The sequence below is a fragment of the Mastomys coucha genome, unplaced genomic scaffold, assembly GCF_008632895.1.
Source record: "Mastomys coucha isolate ucsf_1 unplaced genomic scaffold, UCSF_Mcou_1 pScaffold15, whole genome shotgun sequence".
Lineage (NCBI taxonomy): Eukaryota > Metazoa > Chordata > Mammalia > Rodentia > Muridae > Mastomys > Mastomys coucha.
This window is the reverse complement of record NW_022196897.1, coordinates 28,836,319-28,854,336: the sequence shown is the minus strand read 5'-3', so window position 1 is coordinate 28,854,336 and position 18,018 is coordinate 28,836,319. Positions and strand designations below refer to the sequence as shown.

The following is an 18,018-nucleotide window of genomic DNA, read 5'->3' as shown; positions in this document are numbered from 1 at the left end:
AGTATAGCTACATCTGTTCCTTTAGATCTGTGAAGATCCTTATAGGATATTGTATCCTTATATTTTGCATAGTTGAGAAATTATGTATTTTTTAATTCATGTTTTCATCATCCTTTCCCACAGCATTAAGGGATGTTTTGAAGATCACAGCTTTCTACCATTTTGCTAAGATAGGCATGCACTCAACCTCCCACACTCATCTGTTTCTGATTATCATGAAGCCATGAACCTTGGCAGAAAGGATAATCCTAAAAGAAGGAACATGAAAACATGTACAGTATTATAAAAACAAACCTTGTGCCCACGAGAACCATTGATACCTGTGGAGGCCCATGACCAGCTGGCTCCTTTACAGGGACAGGAAGCATGTCATGCTGTCCCTTATACATGGCCAAGTTTGACAGTCCTCAAACTTGGATGACAACCACTTTAGTTACTGACTTATCTTTCCTACCCCATCTCCCAGACCTCCACTTTTAATCTCACTATTTAAGAGACCTGGGCAGAAGGTTTCAAGATAAAACTAGTCAGTCAGTTGGTAGTTCTGAGGGAGTACCTTAGGGTAGACCTCTTGCTCAACAGTTATAAATTTATAACTCAGTCTGAGTTAGTACAAAATAAATAAACATGTATGTAATTAATAAATAATTATTCCTTTGTGAGTATGCCTCAACTTTAGGAAGAAAGCCCTTCTTCCAGTTTTTAAAATATATTTACTTAAATGTGATTTTCTGTTAACAGATTATCTTTTTGCATACTGTACAATCAGCTGACAGTGACAGAGTCTCTTTTCTGTGTTCATGTACTATCCAGAAGCAGAGACTGAATAATATACACTAGAATTCAGTGGCCCAACTCTCATTTCACTTTCTGCTAAATTCCACATTATACATTACCTATTAGAGAGACTGCCAAATATGCAGTAGCTGAGAAAGTGGTTCAGTAATTGTGGGTTAATTTGGAGTCACTCGTGTTCAATAAGAAAGCTCTCTCTCCCTCCAAAGAGAAGATTAGAGAAACTTAAACAAATACATTCTCTAAGAAAGGCTAGACAGCACTATTGATCTCAATATTCCAGGTGAAAGAAAATAATAGATTTGTCTATCAACACTAGACTAAAACTAATAGTGTCGATGCAACCCTTTACAACTAGTGGAGATAGCTCACAAATCTGACTCTGATTTTTTTTGCAGCCAAAGCCAAGACAGAAATATGATCAGTTAAAACTTTATATTTCTCATATATAGCTTTTTCTGGCACATGGCCCTGAAAGAAATGTGTCCCCTGGGTACATAGATAAAGAGGTCACAATATGATGTACTGCCTTCAGATACTACATCTTAGGAAGCCTAACAGAGGCTTTCCTGTGTATACTTGTAACAGTTCTCTCCTTCAAACCAAGGGCAAAATGCCAAAACCAAGTTCTCTTGAGAGATCTTGAGGGCAGAAGCAGTCATCAAAAATGCAGCTCTCTCCCGACTTGGCTTGATTGTCAGATACAATTTAGAATTCTCATAGACATAGACAAACTGCACATTTTAGGAAGAATTCTCTATAAATGTGCATGTTTATTTGATTCTTTGTATTACATTAACATTATTAGACAGAAAGCCAAGAAGAAGACGAATGTTGCCAACTATGAAAATTTGGTCATATTATCAGATTTCTCCTAGGCAAGTCATATCCAGGTGGCATAAAACATGTAGAAAGCCATGCTGACTGTAGTAAACAAACTTCAGGTGGAGCTTTTTACCTTAAAATATCATATCTGAACATATAGGTATATATGTACATATGTATGTATGTATGTATGTATGTACGCATGCATTTATTTATTTATATCATCATTATTATTATATTATTTGTTGTTGTTCTGACTACTTTTCTTGGTAGTTAAAATAAATCACCAGATACAGGCAACATAAATAATGTCTAAAATCTACATCTCCATAATACCTGTTTTCTTGCTTTGTGGTTTTGCTGGTAAACCTTTCCTGCTTCTCCTGAAACAAATACAGTCCACAGGTGAAGTACCATGCAGGTGAGCTCAGTGGTTCTTGGTGAGTGCAATGGTACTTGTACCTTAGTGCCTCTCTGACCTTTGACTCACTGGAGTGAAGGACTGTCCCAGTGAAATCTCACTTGAATTGTCAGTCCCTTAGACCTTCACTTTCTCTCTCTCTCTCTCTTTCTCTTTCTTCCTCTTTCTCTCTCCCCACTTCTCTCTCCCTTTTCTCTCTCTTCCTTCACCCCCCTCTTATTTCTTCCCTTTTTGTCATCTTTCTGTTGTTTGTTTGTTTTGTTTTGGAAGGACTGTACTTTGTTCATACTCTTGGTCGCTATCAAGAACAGTTTGCGGCCACATCTGAACATCCCCTATAAGATTCCACACAGTGAATTTGGTTGCCAACTTGTATGCCCAGAGACATTGTTTCTCTGTCAACTGTGATTATGTGGAACACACAGAAGTTAAAGATATCTGTGTTGAGAACACAGATGTCTTAGCATTGTAGGTATTAGTTTCCTTATCTGTAAAATGGAGCTGCCATTCCTATCAATGTCAAGCTTTCTTTTATCAGTAGCTACTGTGAAGTTGCCTATAAAAGTCTAAATCCCTTCACCTAGATAAGACACTATTTATCTAATTTCCCTTTAGCTAGGTCTTATTTTATAAAACCAAAATGTGAACTTTTCACCTATCTACTCCAATCAAGAGGTGGTAAGTGAATATTGCAACTTGACTGTCTGTTACTGTGTTTAAGTTGTTTAATTTAATTACAGGTCTATCAATAGACTATGTGGAGAATAAGCTTTATTGGATCAGTTCTGGAAATGGAACCATAAACCGATGCAACCTAGATGGTGGTAATTTAGAAGTAATAGAGTCAATGAAGGAAGAATTAACAAAAGCTACAGCCTTAACCATCATGGGTAAGTACAGTGATTCTGCGGCAAGGCTGAATCATATTGATTAGGAGTTGATTAATTATTGCCTATTAAAATCCTAGCAAAGTTACAATGCTATTAGCACCAAAGAGACATTCAGGCTGAGCAGCTCTGTGATTTCTTAAAATGTTTTTTAATTTTACAAAACACACTTTTGTGATTTTCCAGATTAGACACTTAGTGCTGGATTTTCACTTCTCAGTTTTGTGTGGATTGTACACCTGTATGACTCTTTCCTGGGCTCTATTTTGGCTCTAAGGTAAAAGGCTTGCATGTTTCCCAGTGCAGTCAAACCTAGCTTGTTTCTCAAGCACAGGCCTGGTAACAGTGTCACATGACCAATATTGTCACATGACCAATATTGGGGATCACTCTTTATACCCTGCTCTTTAGTCTTCTGAGCAGATTCTAATGATCAAGTCTCATTTCCATTCTTTTTGTTTAGTTTAATGGAGGATTTAGAAAATTAGGGGAATGTATGCTTTCTGTAAAAGAAATAATCAGCTCTGCTTGCTTGGTGTTATAAGTTAAGTTTTAAAATCTAAGTTTTTCTTTTTAAAGAGAGCGTCATGTAAGCTGTAACCTGTACGAGGTGGTATATAAGAAGTGGTATCTGCATGGTATGCACTCTCTGATAAGTAGTTATTAGCCCAGAAGTTCAGAACACTTGAAGTACAATCCACAAACCACAAGAAACTCAAGAAGAAGGAAGACCAAAATGTGGACGCTTTGGTGCACGCCTTTAATCCTAGCACTTGGGAGGCAGAGGCAGGTGGATTTCCGAGTTCGAGGCCAGCCTGGTCTACAGAGTGAGTTCCAGGACAGCCGGGGCTACAGAGAGAAACCCTGTCTCAAAAAAAACAAAAAAACAAAACAAAACAAAATGTGGACGCTTTATTCCTTCTTAAAAAGGGGAACAAAATACCCATGGAAGGAGTTGCAGAGACTAACTATGGAGCAGAGACTGAAGGAAGGGCACTCCAGCCTGATATAGCTGTCTCCTGAGAGGCTATGACAGTACCTGACTAATACAGATGTAGAGGCTCACAGCCATCCATTGAACTGAGTACAGGGTCCCCAATGAAGGAGTTAAAGACAGGACCGAAGGAGCTGAAGGGTTTGCAGCCCCTTAGGACCAACAACAATATGAACTAAGTAGTACCCTCAGAGCTCCCAGGGACTCAAACACCAACCAAAGAGTATACATAGTGGAACTAATGGTTCTGGTAGCATGTAGAGGATGGCCAAGTTGGTCATCAATGGGAGGAGAGGCCCTTGGGCCTGTGAAGGTTCTGTGCCCCAGTGTAGGGGAATGCCAGGGTCAGTAAGTGGGAGAGGGTGGAGTGGCGAGCAGGGGGAGGGGGGAAGGAACAGGGGTTTGTTCTTGTTGTTGATTTTTGGATTTTTTTTGGGGGGGCGGGGAAACTGGGAAAGGAGCAATCATATGACATGTAAATAAAGAAAATATCTAATAAAAAATCAACACACAAAAAAAGAAAAAACAAATAATAATAAAAATTTTTTTAAAAAAAGTGGTGTATGGTGAGGATACTTTGTTTTGTGGATGAACCTATGTGGTCAACCCATAAAACTGACTATCCATGTAGTTTATCAACAGCTGTGTTTTATTACAAGAAATGAGAAATAAGATTCGTATTGTAGATCCAAATACCACAATATGTCAAATAACATAGCATAACCTTATACCATTAAAAGAAATTCAATCTGAATAAGTTTGTATAGTTAGCAAATAGGGCATTAAAATTGTAAAAGTTCTACTTTCTATAATATTTCTATCATTTCACCTGTTTATAAATAATTCATAACATAAGGTGGGTTGTTTTTTTTGTTAATGATTTATTATGAGTACATAAGAAAGTTAGATGATACAATTTACTGATGTAGAAATATTTTAAAATTTCTTTTCTATGTAATCACTATGTTTTAGTAGTGTTATTTCCTGTCCTGAAAACTGCATGAGTAAAAGCCAGATGTGATGTGCATCTATTTTCCCAGCACATAGAATACTGAGGATGACTCAGATGTCCAACCTAGCCTGGGCTATGTGCTACCTACCTAGAAAGTTTGTACTAGACTGTGCTATAATAAAAATTTCTCTCACATAAAAAAGGGACTAAATGACAATTTCTGAAATGTTAAATATAGAAATTATTTAAAACACAACAATGTCTCCCTTTCTTGTAAAGAGGGCAAAAGTAAATTCTTTTCCTTGTAATTGAATGATGTAATATATATGAACACACATTACAGAACTATGGGAATGTCCATTTGAAAGTGCTGATTTCTGCATAAATGTCAAATTAAGATCTCAGCTTTCTCTAATTTTACATGCTGGGCTTTTGACGAGGGTCCTGCAGGTGTACAGGCAGGAAAGCAAAACCATGAAGAGATGAGAATAAGAACCTCTTCAGATTGATTTTGTCAACCTAAATCAGACATCAGGAACCCTAATGCCAGGCAGTTCATTGTCAGCATATTAAAACAAAACAAAAACAAAAACAAAAAAAGAACAACAACAACAACAAACCAAAACTGTGTAATTTGCAAAGAGTTTTCCAAGCAACAAGCAGTCAAATTCTAGGCAAATTCTAGATACACAGTAAAGCTTAACATGTAAGTACATAGAAACTCCTTTACAGAGTACGTGTGCTCACAAGTGTGCGTTGTATAACTGAAAGGCATAGAGAGTAGTTCCTGACCAAGGCAGCATAGAAGTCCACAGGCTAAGTACAGTGACAGCTCCCCTAAGGGTGAGGAAAGATCTTGAGAAGGAAGAGTCGAGGATAATCATTTTGGAGAATTTGAGTGAGGTCTGACTCTATAGCAAAAGGTGGGTGAGGTCTGCCTCAACAGACAGCAGAAAAGATACCAAATCATTAACAAAATCCACTTCCAGGTTTCTGGGCAGGAAAGCAGGTATTTTATCTCCTCCATTGACAAGAGGCCCTACTGTGTTTAAAATTCCTGGTTTCACTAGTGACCTGAGGGCACAATGATCTTTGGTCCCCCAACAGGCTTTTAGAGCTGCCATTGCAATAGCATCCACCCGAGTACTGGGGCTTTCTTCTGGTGTCATTCTTTACCTTTCTTTTTGGTAGTTGTTCTTTTTTCTCAATTATTTCTTGAACATGAGACTTTCAAAACTAGATTCTTTCAAGGCAAGACATTTATTATACCTATAAGCAAAGAAGCCCCTTTAAAAAAAAATCACTGATGTGTTATTTCCTGGCATTTGGAAATTTTCTGTAACCTTTATATGTGCTATTAGTCAACTTCAGTGTTCTTTTGATAGGATGACTAATATGAACAACTTAAAGGAAGTAGTTCTTATTTGGGCTCTTGGTTTCAAGGTTTTGCTTTATTGGGGCTGGCTACATTGATTCTAGACTGGTACTGACAATAATCACCTCATGGAAGAAAGAAACAACAACCAAATGGCAGCAGGGCCAAAATGGCTCTAAATGACATCCCCGCTCCCCACAGTGAAACACCTGCTTGAGCCAGGGAGATGGTTCACTATCTCCTTCCAAGATATTCATATTGTAATTCATTATGTGAGAGTTCTCACCATCCAATCCTTTCTGGAAAAGCCAGGGCAAAAATGCCCAGGACCTGTGCTAGACTAATATTCTAGGTATTTAACTCATTCAGTTTGCTAAGAACACTATATCAAAGAGTTCAGTGTTGGCATTATTCTTATTATATGTGAGCAGACACACATACATGTAACAGACATGCACACTGACATGTTCCAATCACATATACACATGCAAAAACACACACCTGAATAACACCCAGCTTGATAAGAAAACTACCTCACACATTTCAGAGTTAATGTTGTTCTCCTTCTGTTTGCACATATACATGCTCCCGACCTTATCCAGTGACTTTTCTTATAGTGAAATTAACAGTTATTCTTTGGGATAATTTTGTTTGCTTGCTTTTGTGAGATGATGTCTTTGTCAAGATTGACCTCCAACTCACTATGATGCTGGGTTCTTGATTCTCCTTCATCTAAGCCCCACATTCCAGCATAGCAGGTGTACTACTTCCTGGCTTCTACAGTATGGGTCTGTGACATGATTTAAATGACTCAGCAGTGTTGAAGCAACAGTAACATGTTCTTTCATGTGTGCCTTGGCACATTTTAAACCTCAAGTAAAGTCAAATAGGAAATTCAGAAAGTCTCAGAATAATCATTCCCATTGTTTTCAAAATTTAATTCCTGCATAATTTATAAAATTAAGCAAAATTACCAAACAATATTTAGGAGACCAATAAGTGAGAGGAAATGTTTTAAAAAGTCATAACTCCAAAAAATAGCCTTTTTTTGCTCCCCTAATATGTCTTTATACTACATAATACATATGGCATAGTAACATATATTATACTATATACACCATGGCCCTTTTGTTAAATTAAAGACTTTAGTAGCTTCTACTTCTTTTACTGACACTACTGACCCTTTTCTGAGTAGTAATCCAATGCAAAACACCCAGAACTTGATACTGTGGATGCAATCTCAGTACACAGAATAAGGTTCTATTTGGCAAAATGAGAGTTAATAGTTTTGTTCCTTGACAAAGTGGAAGATATATTTGGATGCTCAATTATATCAGCACTATAGATCCTCTCAGGAGTTGGCAGAAACTGAAATCCTTTAATAAATGAATATCTGTGTATGTATGTTCCTCCCTGACTCTATAGCTTGATTAAGATCAGTTGAACAAGACCAATTAATATATCTACGAGCAGCATACTAACCACTTATAGCAGCTCATATTCTAAAATGTAAATATATAACTAAACAGAATGGGGTGGGTATCTCTAGTTTCCCAGCAAGCTCTGGTCTCACATTCTGGACAAGCTTCTGCTTCCTCAGAGCCTGTAGTCTTTCAGATTAAGGAAGAAAAGAACAATGGCAAGGACTGCTGCCTACTGAGGATGAATAATGTAGCCATAAGAAAGAAAGGAAAAAAAACTGAACTGTCATCTCTGTGGTCCCTCCTCCATTACTTAAAGTGTTTAAACAGAAGTTTCTCCACAGGGATACTGAAATTGCATATCCTGAGAACAAAGATGCTGTCTTAACTACAAAGAGACACATGCATACAACCTCACACTAGTTTCTCAGCATGCAACAGACAGTAAATAATGCATCTGTTTTTAACTAAATTTAAAAGTGGTTCTCCTCAAACTGAGATAAAAATGACTTCATGTCATTTTTACCAATTTTAGAATTTCAGACCTACAAACTGTAACCACTGAGGTTTCTCAGTTTAACTTAGAACAATGTACATAAATAAACCAGAGGAAAATTGGAAATATTGAATATCTGGTACTGACCAGATCACTATAGTGTCACTATATGATAGGGCTCCAAACCAAAGTGACAATATTTAGACAAAGCTTTCAAGCATTTTCACCAATGGTTTCATGTTTTTCTTTATAAGTAGAGATTAAGACTGGTAGGAAGGCTTAGTTGTTAAACTTCTTGTCGTATAAGCATGAGGACCAATAATAGGTCTCAAATAACATACTGGAAATTGTGGCCGAAGCCTGTAATCCATTGCTATGGAGGGGGAGCCAAAGAGATACCTGGCACTTGCTTGCAAGCTAACCTAATGTATCTGATAGTGAGAGACACTGTTTCAAAAACTGTGGACAGATCCTGAGGAATATACTTGAAGTTGACCTCTGGCCTCCATGTGCACATACATAAGTATGGAAGTGCACACATGCCAAGCAAATATACACACACACACACATAAACAAACACACACACAGAAACACACACACACACATATTGTAATGAATTGTAATTGTGACGAATTATAATTTTTCTGTGAGTGAGGATTTACTGACTAGATTTTAATAAACAGAATGGGCCAGAAGCACTGGTTTGTGACTCTGAGACAAGGGTAAACTGTATGCGGCTTCTGTTTACCTCTCTCTTGGAGTGCTTACCTTGACAAAGACAGGCCACCTATTATGGGAATACCCAAGAAATTTTGTGGAGAAGAGTGCACAGATAGAAACAGATGTTCAGCCACAGCTATGTTTGTTATCCATCTTGAAAGACAGAACTCTAGATTGGTCAGAAACTCTGGAATTTAAAGTACAAACCAACAGCCTTAAGACAGCCTCAAAAAGGATCTGCAAACCAGAATCTTCCACGGAGTCGTTTCCAAATCTCTGGTCCAAGAGATCATAGAAGATTAGAAGTGTTGACTGTGTTAAGTTGCTAATATTTGAGAAAATTTATTACAAAAAATTTGATTAACTCATTTGTATGTTACTCTGTCCAGAGCATTCATTTCTTTGTGAACAGATGGAAATGCCTAATGAAATCAGGCAGGGTATCAATAAGTCAGGATAACAAAGCCAAATATTCTCTCCATAACTGTAAACAAGAACTGATCAAAGGCTTCAATATATCGGACTTGCTTACATGAGAGCAAATATCCCATGTAAGATCGCATACTTCTCTAATTATTTTTATCACAAGAAATATTAAGCTTTTGCATCAGACATTTCCATTTTAAAGGTGAATAGTACAGACATTTGTTTAAGATCTCACACTTTAAATTATTGGAAAAGACCATTTGTTTTTATAGAGAGAATCTCTTGTGTACAGCCTGGAAGCATCACCTATCAATAAAAAGCTGATTGCCTATTAGCAACAAGCAGGAAGTACTAGGTAGGAGTTCTGATAGGGAGTAAGGAACTCTGGGATAGAGTCAGCAGTCAGAACAGATTTGCCCCAAACTCTGAGGAGACAGACACATTAAACTGAGGAGAGGTGACCAGCCATGTGGCACTCATAGAATAGAATAAATAGATCAATTAAGTTATGAGTCAGTTGAGGAACAAGCCCAAGATTATGGCCTAGGCAACTATTCATAAATAATTAAATATCAGAGTCATTATTTCAATAACTATGGAGGGGGTGGAAAAGCTCACAATTATACTTTTCTAGAAAAATACCATTCAGGGATTTATGATGCGAGAGTTGACAGTCAATGACATGAAATACCCAACCATGAGTATTCAGTTGATTGAACCTAGTACTGATATTTTGCCTGAGGCACATGCTAATGGTGACAAATTCTGCCTCTTTTTGAGATAAATTCTCACGAGAGAATATAACTAGTAGCTGCCAAGGTTCTACTTCTAGTAGCAATAGTTATTGTGAGTTACTAAATGTTTCTTCTACTCCTCCAACATCTCCTTAATATTGTTTACTCTATATGCCAGCTGCTGATGTATATGGAGAGAAGACTGACCTCATAAAGCTTGTGCAGTGATATAGAAGGAAGACAGTAAAGATAATAAATCAGTAACAAATGTGATGGTTAAGAGTTGGGTGTGTAGAGTTCAGAGCAAGGATAGGAAGAGTTTATGGCAGAGATGGCAATTTATGTACCTCAGAAGGCTTACCAAAGACTACTGGGGAAAAGCTTTAGTATGGAATGAATACACAAGTGCCATTTCAACTGACTAGAACTGCTTAAGTCATTTTACAGTTTTATGCTCCAAAGCTTTTTTGTAATTCTTAAGTAACTCTTTCCAGATGGCTGTGTTGGCTTTATTTTCTGCATTTGGCCATTGAGATTCAGGCTTCTCTGAATCTCCAGCGTGTGAGGAGTTCACTTCCTCAGATGTAATTTATTTTTTGTGTACAGTGATTGTTTGACGAAACTGTTAACATTTTTGAAGCTCTGTCCAGATGATGACTAAACTTCAAGGTCTTCAGATTTCTAAAGACGATCTTGTGAACTTTCTATTCTACCAGACTAAACCACCAGTTAGTTCTATAACTACCAGAAATATAAAATACAATGGTTGCTGCCTTCAAGCATAAACATGATAGCTAGATGCTGTATTCCATATAACCACCATTATCTTTATTTTCTTTGTTTTAACTAAATATATCAATGTTTTATTTGCTTCTAAGTGTCTAATTTAGTAGGCTGTATTCTTACACCTATACCTATGTTGTTTTATAGCAATTATGTAATTTTTTTACATTTCAGAGGTTTTCCCCCTTCCCTGTCTCCCCTCCATGAAACTCTCACCTCTACTTTGCCTCTAAGAAGGTACTTCCCCACCCACTCACCCAGTCCCACCTCACCCCTCTAGCATCTCCGTTCTCTGTGGCATCAAGCCTCCACAGGACCAAGCACCTCCCCTCTCACTGATGCCAGATAAGGCAGTACTCTGCTACATATGTAGATGGAGCCATGGACTGGTGCATGTATACAATTTGGTTGGTGGTTTAGTCCTGGGAGATCTGAGGGGTCCAGTTAGTTGATACTTTGTTCTTCCTATGGGGTTGCAATCCCCTTCAGCTCCTTTAGTCCTTCCCCTAACTCTTCTATTGGAGTGCCAGGGCTCAATCCAATGGTTGGCTATATCTGCATCTGTCTTAGTCAGATACTGGCAGAGCCTCTCAGAGGACAGCCGTACCAGGCTCCTGTTTGCAAGCACATTTTAGAATCCGCAATAGTGTCAGGTTCAGGTGTCTACGAATTGAATATATCCCAAGCTGGCGTGGTCTTTGGGTGGCCTTTCATTCAGTCCTTGCTCCATTTTTTATCCCTGTATTTCCTTTAAATAGTAACAATTCTGGATTAAAACTTTTGAGATGGGTAGGTGACCCCACCCTTTAACTGGGCCATGTCTATCTACTGCAGGTGGTCTATTTCCCTGCTCTTGTGTATATCAGCTAATGTTACCCCCATTGAGTCCTGGGGACCTCCTCTATGCCTGGCGTCTGAGTTTCCCTGTTTTCTACCCCTACTGCTACATGTTTATAATCATTCTCAAAGACCTCTGTACTTCTCTCCTATCACCTCCCACACATTTCCCTATCTCTCCTCTCTCCCATCCAGGCCACTCCCTCTCTGTTCCTGAATGATTATTTTGTTCCTCCTTTAAAAAAAAAAAAAAAAAGAATTGGATATTTTATATGTTTACATTTCAAATGTTACCCCTTTCCCAGTTTCCCCTCTGCAGCCCCCTATACCATTTCCCCTTACCCTGCTTCTATAAGGGTGGTCTCCCATCCGCCCACCCATTCCCACCTCACTACCCTAGAATTGCTCTACATTGGGTCATAAAGCCTTCATAGGACCAAGGGCCTCTCCTCCCACTGATGCCAGATAAGGCCCCTTCAGCTCTTTCAGTCCGTCCCCTAACTCCTCCACTAGGAGGAGTCCTGTGCTCAGTCCAATGGTTGACTGCAAGCTTCTGCATCTGTATTGGTCAGGATCTGGCAGATCCTCTCAGGAGACAGCTGTATCAGGCTCCTGTCAGCAAGCACTTCTTGGCATCAGCAATAGTGTCTGGGTTTGGTGTCTGCATGTGGAATAGATCCCCAGGTGGGGCAGTCTCTGGATGGCCTTTCCTTCTACCTCTGTTCTACAATTTGTCCCTGTATTTCCTTTAGACAGGAGCAATTCTGGGTTAAAATTTTGGAGCTGGGTAGGTGCCCCCATCCCTCAAACAGGGACCATGCCTAAGCTCTGGATATGGTCTTGACAAGTTCTCCCTCCCCTTTGTGGGGTATTTCAGCTAATGTCATCCCCTTGAGGTCCTGGGAGGCTCTTGCTTTCCTGGCATCTGGGCCTTTGTGTTTGCTATGCCTAGTTTCCCATCCTGCATCGATATATACCTCTGTTCAATTTCCTAATCCTCTGTACATTTCCTCCATCTCCTCCCATACCTGATTCCACCCCTCTTTTTTCCTGCCCCTGCCACTCTTCATCCCAAATCCATCCCATCCTCTACTTCCCTTCATTATATTGTTCCCCCTTCTAAGTAGGACTGAAGCATCCACACTTTGGTCTTCCATCCTCTTCAGCTTCATGTGGTCTGTGACTTGTATCATGGGTATTCCACATTCTGCCTAATATCCACTAATCAGTGAGTACATGCCATGTGTGTTTTTTGTGACTGAGTTACCTCACTCAGGATATTTTCTAGATCCATCCATTTGCCTGAGAATTTCATGAAGTCATTGTTTTTAATAGCTGAGTAGTATCCATTCCTCTGTTGAGGGACATCTGGGTATTTTTTTTTTTTTTGAGATTCTGGCTATTATAAATATGGCTCCTATGAAGATAGTGGAGCATGTGTCCTTATCACATACTGGAGTATCTTTTGAGTATATGCCCAGGAGTGGTATATCTGGCTCCTCAGGTAATATTATGTCCAGTTTTCTGAGTAACTGCTAGACTGATTTCCAGAGGAATTGTACCAGGTTGCACTCCCACCAACAATTGAGGAGTGTTCTTCTTTCTCCACATACTCACCAGCATCTGTTGTCACCTGAGTTTCTGATCTTAGCCATTCTGACTGATGTGAGGTGTAGTCTTAGGGTCATTTTGATTTGCATTTCCCTGATGACTAAAGATGTTGAACATTTCTTTAGGTGTTTCTCAGACATTTAATATTCCTCAGTAGAAAATTCTTTATCTCTGTACCCATTTTACAGGGTTATTTGGCTCTCTGGAGTATAACCTTTTTGAGGTTTTTTTTTTTTTTTTTTTTTTTTTTTTTTGAGATATTGAATATTAGCCCTCTCTTGAATGAAGGATTGGTAAAGATCTTTTCCCAATTTGTTGGTTGCCGTTTTGTTCTATTGACAGTGTCCTTTGCCTTACAGAAGCTTTGCAATTTTATGAGATCCCATTTGTCAATCTTGATCTTAAAGCATAAGCTCTTGGTGTTCTGTTCAGGAAATTTTCCCCTGTGCTCATGTGTTCAAGGCTCCCCCCACTTTCTTTTCTATTAGTTTCAGTGTATCTGGTTTTATGTGGGAGTCCTTGAGCCACTTGGGCTTGAGCTTTGTACAGGGAGATAAGAATGGATCAATTTGCATTCTTCTACATGCTGACCACCAGTTGAGTCAGCACCATTTGTTGAAAATGCTGTCTTTCTTCCACTGGAGCATTCACACTTTGGCCTTCCTTCTTGTTAAGGTTCATATGGTCTGTGAATTGTGTGGTGGGTACTCTGAGATTGCCAGATTTAGATGGAATTCTCTCTCTCTCTCTCTCTCTCTCTCTCTCTCTCTCTCTCTCTCTCTCTCTTTCTTTCTCTAGCTACCAATTAGGATCAAGTTATTGGTTACCTGGTTTTACAGTTGTGAGACTCTACAGCTTCCTTTGTTTCACCTTCTGCAGATACATCTGACATGGTGCCCTGTAACATCTGAAGAAGACAGTGATGTAAACTCATTAACCAGTTGCTGTTTAATATTGAGTATTTTTGTGTGGAGGAGCAGTAGGATTGATTACAAATGCACTGCAAAGCAAACTTTGACTGTTTGAAATCAGACTGTTTGAAGTTACACTGTAGAGAACCAAATAAGGGCTTGTGGGTTGCTAAATGATTTTAGTTAACACATTATTCCTTCCCCTTATTCATATAAAGTTTGAGAATGAGATGCCTATATATGTCAGCTAATTAAAGAGTGAGAAAAAAATCAATTCCTGAAATTAAGAAAAAATGTGAATGAAACAAACTTATTTGCAGGAATAAGCTTATTGATGTTTGAGAAAATTGAGAAGTAAATCATAAAACAGCATCATGGGAGCTACTGTGCATTTTATGTGGAAGAGATAGCTTACAACGTCATAGAAATAAGACAGAATTACAGATATTACATAGATCCACAGAATCCAGTATGTATACATAGGAAGTCACTGACATGTGGATTCAAGGATCCTGTCTCCAGGGTCCTGCCCTGTTTGAGTTCCTGTCCTGGCTTCTTTTGATAATGAATAGTGATATACAAGTGTTTGTCAAATCAACCCTTTCCTTTCCAACCTGCTTTTTGATTGTGGTGTTTCATTACAGCAAGAGAAATCCTAGCTAATGGAGCTAGTCACATCAAATCTACACTCAAGAGCAGAGAGTAGTGAATGCCTGAGTTCTGGTACTCTGCCACTTCCCTTCACTTTTATAGTTCATATCTCCAAGCACAGAGAATGGATCACCTACAGTGGGACTTCCCACATTCAATAATAATCAAGACAAACTTAGCAGACTTTCCTTCAGGACAACTTGAGGTAGATACTTCATCATTGAACTTTATTGACGGAAACAATGTTCAGTACATAGTGTAGAAATTTTTTCAGCTAAAACAAAACAAGAAGCACAACCTGAATAAGGAGGAAGAGAAGTAAAAGGAGGAGGAAGAGGAGAAGAGGAGGAGGAGGAGGAGGAGGAGGGGAAAAACTTGTATCTTTGAGGGCTACTCAAATAAACTTACCTTTATAAGGTTGACTATGATCCATATTGTCTTTTAAAAAGCAGTCAATGGAATGTGTACTCTAATTGTAATATAGATTTAAAAAAAATATTCAAATAAAAAGTAATAAATAAATGCTTTGCACACAAGTGTATTTAGAAGAACAGTTGCAGGCTTTTACTCATAAAAAAAAACTGGTATTTTAGGAGTTACAGCTATGTATTAAAGCATTTACCTACCCTATATCACTTCCCAGAATTGAAAAATAAAACTCTGCCAAAGAAATACTTAAATATTTGAAATATATACATATGGGTATGAAATGGTGAATGACTTTTGTTAATGTTGGGAAGAATATAAGGAAATACAGATGTACTGCTGAAAGTTTAATATTTCTTTCACAACATGGTAGAATGCCTTATGCTTACAGTCTTAGTTAGTTCCCTATATCTGTACAAAGTCACCATAATCAAGACAATATATACAAGAAAAGGTTTCTTGAAGGCTTGTAGTTTCAGAGCATGAGACTCCTGAAACATCATGTCAGGAAGTACAGCAGCAGGAAGGAAGGCATGGAGAAGTAACTGAGAGCTTCAATCTGATCCATAAGCACAAGAGAAAGACGGAGAAAGGCATGTGGATGGCGTGGATGGACTTTCGGAACTCCAAAGACTCAGTGGCATACCTCTTCCAACAAGGCCATCCCCAATCTTTCCCAAATAGTTCCACCAACTTGGATCCAAAACGTTAAATTTTATTAATATCTGGGGGGCATTTTCATTCAAACCACAATACTTACACATACAATAGCATTGTATCAGGAGTTTTCATTGGATTAATTTCCACTGACATAACAAATGAGCTTGTAGGAAACAAAACCATTTTTTTTTATTTTTAATGCACTATCCTCTTGTACACAAAACATAAATATTACATGTATATTTTGGTGATCAAAATGAGTCTACAAATCTTCCTCACTCCTGCAAGGAACTCTGAGCTCCTGTAGATCTGCCTATGCTTTGGGTCACCTTGAAGAAGCTTCTTGACACCCCTTTCTTCAGAGCAAATCTGCAGATGCCCCAGACCCCTCACTTTCAACCAGAAGAAACAAGAGCAGATTTTTCCTGATCCTCAAATATATTTATACTGCCAAAATTTAAACTATGTGACTTGCAGCAACCTTTTATTTTTTCTGTTTTTTGTTTTCTTATAAGGATGCAAAACAGTTATTTCTCAAATGTAATAAGAGAACATTTAAACATATGGACTATGTTCTCTCCTTGTGCTTTCATGTGATTTCTGGGCGTTGAGTTCAGGTCATTAGGCTTTCATAGCAAATACTCTTCTCTATGTGCTGAGCCATCTAACTAGCTGTAGGATAATCTTTGAAAACCACTTACATTTGATCTTACTGTTCACTTGGTTAAAACTCACCAATAGCCCTCTAGTGACCTAGACTAAAATCCTATCTGCATGGAGCTCCTCCAATTTCCCTCATGTTTACTCAAGCCCCTTAATTTTAGCAGCTCTTACAGAAAATCAGTTAACAAATATTGATCATATGACTTTTATGTATCAGTCATTATTTTAGGTACATAGGGTTCAATATGAATAAAAAAGTTCTCCCTTTTGGCATATAGACTCTAATGAAGAGACTAAGATAATGCATATATAATATCAATTTTATATAATTGATAATTGCTATAAATAAATTAAAATAATGGATAGAATTTATTGAAATGACTAGGAGTACTTAGAGAAGGAAAATTTGTTTTACACTAAATATAAGGGTCTATAGCCAAAGAACATGGAACATAGCTTATCTTAAACCACGTGCTCTAATGTGGAAGCACTTTCAGGAACAATTTTCTTTTTGGTTATATAACAACATATTTCCAGTCCTAGGAAGAAAAAGTAGGCAGGTTACAGAAAAACAGAGGAAATTTGCTATAGGTTTCAGATTCTGTCTGATGACATTCTTACCTTTTGGCTGGTCTAAGCTAATGCTCTCTTAATGTGTTTAAATATTTTCCCTGAAGGTATATTAGGGCAGAAAGAGGGGAGAAGATGCATACATTAAGGCCAATAGATGACCCAAGGTAGGCTGACTTCAGCTTTGCAATATCCTAGTTCTCTACAATCACAATATTGTAAGCCATCAATTGGCCTTTTAAAATCTCCAAAGCAAGTATAGCTATTTCTAGAACTTTTGTTTATACTCATGTGTTTGTTCTCTCTCCACGGTTTGTTAAGCATTAAGATTATTTTCTGAACAACTGTAATTACCTCTACACTTGTAGTCTTCAAATATATTTTGATATGCTACTCAGGTCTACAGAATACACAAAACTTCCTGACTTGTTTATTTTATTTCATTTTCATTCACTGACTATCATTTGCCACAGCATTATTACTCAATGAAATAACTTGTTTGCTTTATTCTATGTGGACTGGGACTATATAAACATTGAGGAGTTGGTTAGGACTTAAGGGTAGATGTTAGCATTCTATCTAAGCTCCTCCCTACAGCTACCTAGCAATAACCAGGTATGTTCCAACCCTCAGTTACCTGGCAACAGCCAGCTATGCCTAGCTATAAAAGGGGCTGTTTGCCCCCTCCTCGCTTTCTTGCTCTCTTTGTTCTCTTATTTTCTTGCTTTCTCTTGCTCTCGCTTTCCCTTTTCTCCTCTCTCCTCATTCCTCTCAGTGCTCATGGCTGGCCTCTACTCTACTCCTCTCTACTCCTCTATTCTCTCTCTCTCTCTCTCTCTCTCTCTCTCTCTCTCTCTCTC

The 18,018-nt window shown here is 38.2% G+C and overlaps 1 protein-coding gene and 1 pseudogene across 7 annotated transcripts in view; one reads left to right on the top strand and one right to left on the bottom strand.

Moving 5' to 3' along the window:
• The window catches only part of LOC116090126, a 1,191,078-nt pseudogene that overhangs the window by 14,919 nt on the left and 1,158,141 nt on the right, over positions 1–18,018 (bottom strand).
• The window catches only part of Lrp1b (LDL receptor related protein 1B), a 1,939,581-nt gene that overhangs the window by 1,336,115 nt on the left and 585,448 nt on the right, over positions 1–18,018 (top strand). For all 7 annotated transcript variants that reach the window (XM_031370139.1, XM_031370141.1, XM_031370138.1 and 4 more), the window contains one exon: positions 2,782–2,931. In XM_031370139.1, the coding sequence (XP_031225999.1) occupies positions 2,782–2,931 (150 nt within the window). The remainder of the gene's footprint in view (positions 1–2,781; positions 2,932–18,018) is intronic.